Below are 4,514 nucleotides of genomic sequence, written 5' to 3' on the forward strand. Positions count from 1 at the left end.
AAAGTCTGTGCACAAGAAATACAATCTACAATGACACTACTGTTAAGAAGCGTCAGTCTCTAGCTAAGACTCTGTTAATAACATACAGTCCAAACCCGAAGTCTTTCAAACCCTATTTTTAAAGGGAATAATGAAAGACAACCTGAAGCGTATACACATATAATGCGACTATTTAATAAGTCAGGTGTATCTAACGCATATGAGCGCACTTATGACACTCATGCGAAAGCAGGACAGGAGTCTGGAAACACTACAGACTTAGAGACCACGCAAGTGGATTCTCACCACCCTACCTTTATTCTGGAGGAGCAGAATGATGAAAATATTATTTCTTGGCTGACGCAAAGCCATAAGCTGAAGCACCAAAACGTAGTAGACGCACTTAAAGATGATAAGCGAAATAGATCGCGACTCTAAGCTGGCAACTTTAGTTGACAGAGTATATCAGTCATGTACAGACTGTGATCTCAATCAGATCAAGCACTATGGGTTCGCACCGTTTAAGAGAGTGACTGTAGATGTTCCATGGCGCAGGGTCATCATTGATCTAGTTGACCTGCCCACGTCCGAGCACACGGGCGACCGTTACGTATGCCACTTTTTGATGTGGCGTCACAGTTTAACTTGCTCTATCCATTAAAGGATAAGAATACGCAGACCGTGGCAGAATTATGTTGCCAAGTCTTTGCTGACCACGGGTGGCCGGGTATTATGTGCACTGATAACGGTAGTGAGTTCTGCGATGACGTAATGGAATCGCTAGTACTCGTATCAGGCATATGCCATAAGAGAGGTGTGCCATATAAGCCGCAAACGCAAGGCGCGATTGAAACGCGCCATAGAAGACTTAAGTTCTTCTTGCGTACTGCATTAACGGATGATGCAGATGATTGGCCGTACCACCTTAAGTGGGTACAAACACAGATGAACGAGTATGCTGATCCGGTTACAGGAACAACACCCGCTCACTATTTTCGTGGCAGATATAGTGAGTTACAAATCCCCTTTAACAAGGACGAATCTGATCACCATGAGTTACCATGGTTAAAGAAGGTACAACGCATACACAACGATGTATATCCTTGCTTGCGAGAAATACGCAATATAACCTTATTAAAAACGCAAAAGTGTTGTAATACTACCAAGAAGATAGCAGAGTATCAGGTCGGTGGCAGAGTTAACATCCGTCAACGTATTTCCGATGCTACTGTATTAACATCTAAATGGATAGATCCATATATAATCTCTGTAGCAGACACTAAAAGTGGAACGTACGAGGTAAATAACCCCGATGGTTCTAGTGCGTTTAATATAGGCACAAGTCATATTCTGACTACAAAGATTATACTCGCAAGAAGACATGACTCTAATGCCCCTCTTGATCGTTCTGAATTTAAAGACATTATATGGAGAACGGATAAAGGAGGCTATACATACTATCGTACACGATTTATAGACGGTACAATCGCTGAGTTGACTTCAGATGCTTTCGATAATCAAGACTATTTAAAAGCCTTTAATCGGAAATGGCGTAAACGCCTGCATAGGTCACAAGCTGAAAAAGATAGCATGTTTCCATCGTCTGAAGGAACGGAAGTTAAAAACTTATCCGCCTACAGCATTTATCCCGAGCTTTAATGCTCATCCTTCATATGTGCTTAAGACACTGAAGTGTAAGAAACGTCCAGTCGACCACCACGGACCTACTGAACGTAAGCCCAAAACTCACAGGGTAACCGAGAACGCTTAACTTCTCCGCCTGAGAAACATTAACTATATGTTATGCTACTTAATGTTTTCAACCCGTTTTGCCTTTCTCGCTTTTTGACCCATAATCAGCTTGAGTGAGCCTTGAGTGAGCAACTTGCTGGGTGGGGGCTGTGTAATAAGCTGGGCCTCCACATTGGACTCGTTATAAACGTATTCTTAAGCAGTACATAAATTATAAACGTACTCTTAATAGTACGAGGAACTTACATTCTTAAACGTGCTCTTAACAGTACGAAGAACTTGGTCTGTCCAAGAGTAGGAACAGGTTGGCCGTCTTGAATGAATTGGAGAACGAGTGGAGCAGCCTTTGTGTCAGCGGAGGCAGCAACGAAAATATTAGAAAGCCATAGGTCATGATTGCGGCCATCGATGAGTTGAGTCCATTTGTGGGAAGATAAGGTAGTTGTATTATCCGCTTCCATATTGAGAGAGTTTAGTAGAAGTAAGTAAAACCCATAACCTACTAGACCAAGAAAATCCTCTGGGAAAGTCTACTGTTTATTATTTTATTTGAGACACAGATATATATACTATTTTGGAAAGATGCATACATTTCGGATGTCAGTTGTTAGGTAAAATGAGTTTTTGTAAAACTTATTTTTTTTAAACCAATAAATAAACTCTGTTAGTGGTTCTAAATCTAGTAGTTGGACTTTGAGTCCTAAAAATGAAGGTGGTTATGATATGTATATATTTATATGTATGTACATACGTAGCCTTTTTTAATTACACATTCAGAAGGCAATATGAGTACAGACTACAGAGTTACATAAGCTCATTACGATGTGTATGCTGAACAAAAATTGAGCTTTAACGCCTATTTTCATGTTCTATATACTTTAAAACGGCTATGGAGCTCAAGTATGCCCAACAAAATTTTAAAAACTGCACTTCGAATGTGCACCTAACATCCACGAAATGGGCAATATTGAGAGTGTCGACCAATCATAAGCTCGTTACAACTTTGATGACGCATATCCCAATTCCTAACCGACGGCCTGTTTTGTCATATTTGGCGCGCTCAACAGCCTCAACTGGGGACAAATCTGCAGACCTAGAAATTACACCCAATCTGAAATCTATAGGTATGTAATAAAAATTGAACTTTAACGCTTATATGCAAGTAATAAAAGTTTTAACGTTTAAAGCATTGAACTTGTTAGCAGAGAGATATTTTTTATCGCTTTTTCATAGCCTCTTATTTTTCTCATAAATTGAGCACTATTATTTGTTTTGTTTTAAAAGAACGCACAAAAAAAAAGGTTATGTAAACACATACAGATATTTACATCATACATAGCCTCCGTTTTATTTTAGGAGGCTACATATGACAGAGATATATTTATATATATTTAAATTGGTGCCTTTTTTTTAATGATAAGAGTAATTTAAATATTTTATATATATATATAAACAACAATTTTTTTGTAGTGCTTTTAATAATAAAAAATACATTACATATATTATATATATAAAAACACATAAAAAAACTATTGTTCTGTGCTCAGGATACGTTTGCTACAAAGTCAAGGAAAAGTTTGGAGTAAGCTCTATTAAATACTCGAACTGAAAAGTTCTTCTGCCAAAACATAATGTGTCACCCACGAGCACGGTCGAAATCCCCACCCTCGGTTGAAACACATACCGTGCACATAGATCCAGTGGTAAATGCCATGCAAGAGACCCAATTCTGGCGTAGACGAGCTACCGGTTTTCTGGACAAATTCGAATTCTACACCGCGAAGACCCCACCATTGTGCATAGCGAGGATGAGGAGTTGCCACCGTTGATGAGTGCCTCAAGCGATGATGAAGAACAAGGGGTTGGTTACCCCTATGGCCAAGCCACCCGCAGGTATACGGATGACGTAGTACGTGTGCGTAACCATGTGACTACAGTACATCAAATAGATTTGCGCCCACTGAATCTGATTGTGACAGGTAGTGCAATTGCCCCCGCAGTACCTGTCGTGTACGCCAACCATCCTGAGCATCTGCACTCTTATGTGGCCGAACAATGGGCACGAGTACGTGTCACATAGGATATTGCGTCTGAATTAGATGTTGGCACTTAGAAATTGGTTGGCACCTGCAGTACGCATTATAATACCTGAACAAGACCACATTTTGCAAGGACTACTGGAACTACAATCCTATACCGGCCACACCCAAACACGTAGACCACGCCCACCCCCATGTCTGCTATATTTATAAAATGGTTTTAATGTACCCAATCTAACAGTGTACATGATAGCTTATTTATGTGCGTGATCTGTCCGCGTCACTGTACCTACCCATACCCCATATTGATCGCATTGAACATAGGAGAAATACCAATACCGTGCTGCACACAAAAATTATCCACTTCGTCGGGGAGCTTATCATGATCTAAAACCCCTTGGCGATATTCTTTCATCAAAGCATCACCCGCCCGTTCCAACTTCTCCAATTCCTAAAACTTATCCCAGGCGTACTGTGAACGGTGAAACCATCCCTGCGCCGCTGGAAGCGTCTTGAAAAGACGTGCCAATCCATTCTTCTCTGCCGGTGTGGCAAATCGGAATGACGACTCTCGTAATAACCACGACGCATATGTTCCTGACAGTTGGACCCGTTCTGTGCTGGAGAGCTCCGCAGAGTGCGGATCAACGGGTTCATGGTATGCGTCAATATACGTGCGATGAAGCTTGTACTCTCGCTCATAATATGACAAATACATGCATGTTGACGTTGTCTACTCGCTCG

The 4,514-nt window shown here is 40.9% G+C and overlaps 1 protein-coding gene across 1 annotated transcript; it reads left to right on the forward strand.

Moving 5' to 3' along the window:
* Nucleotides 1–3,362: 3,362 nt before the first annotated feature.
* Nucleotides 3,363–3,811, forward strand: SARC_11488 (hypothetical protein; the record flags this gene model as incomplete). The annotated part of the gene is made up of 2 exons (XM_014294427.1): nucleotides 3,363–3,480; nucleotides 3,516–3,811. 2 exons carry the CDS (start codon nucleotides 3,363–3,365, stop codon nucleotides 3,809–3,811), a joined length of 414 nt encoding a protein of 137 aa, XP_014149902.1.
* Between the last annotated feature and the right edge of the window lie 703 nt (nucleotides 3,812–4,514).

Source organism: Sphaeroforma arctica, assembly GCF_001186125.1.
Source record: "Sphaeroforma arctica JP610 unplaced genomic scaffold supercont1.1715, whole genome shotgun sequence".
Classification (NCBI taxonomy): domain Eukaryota; class Ichthyosporea; order Ichthyophonida; genus Sphaeroforma; species Sphaeroforma arctica.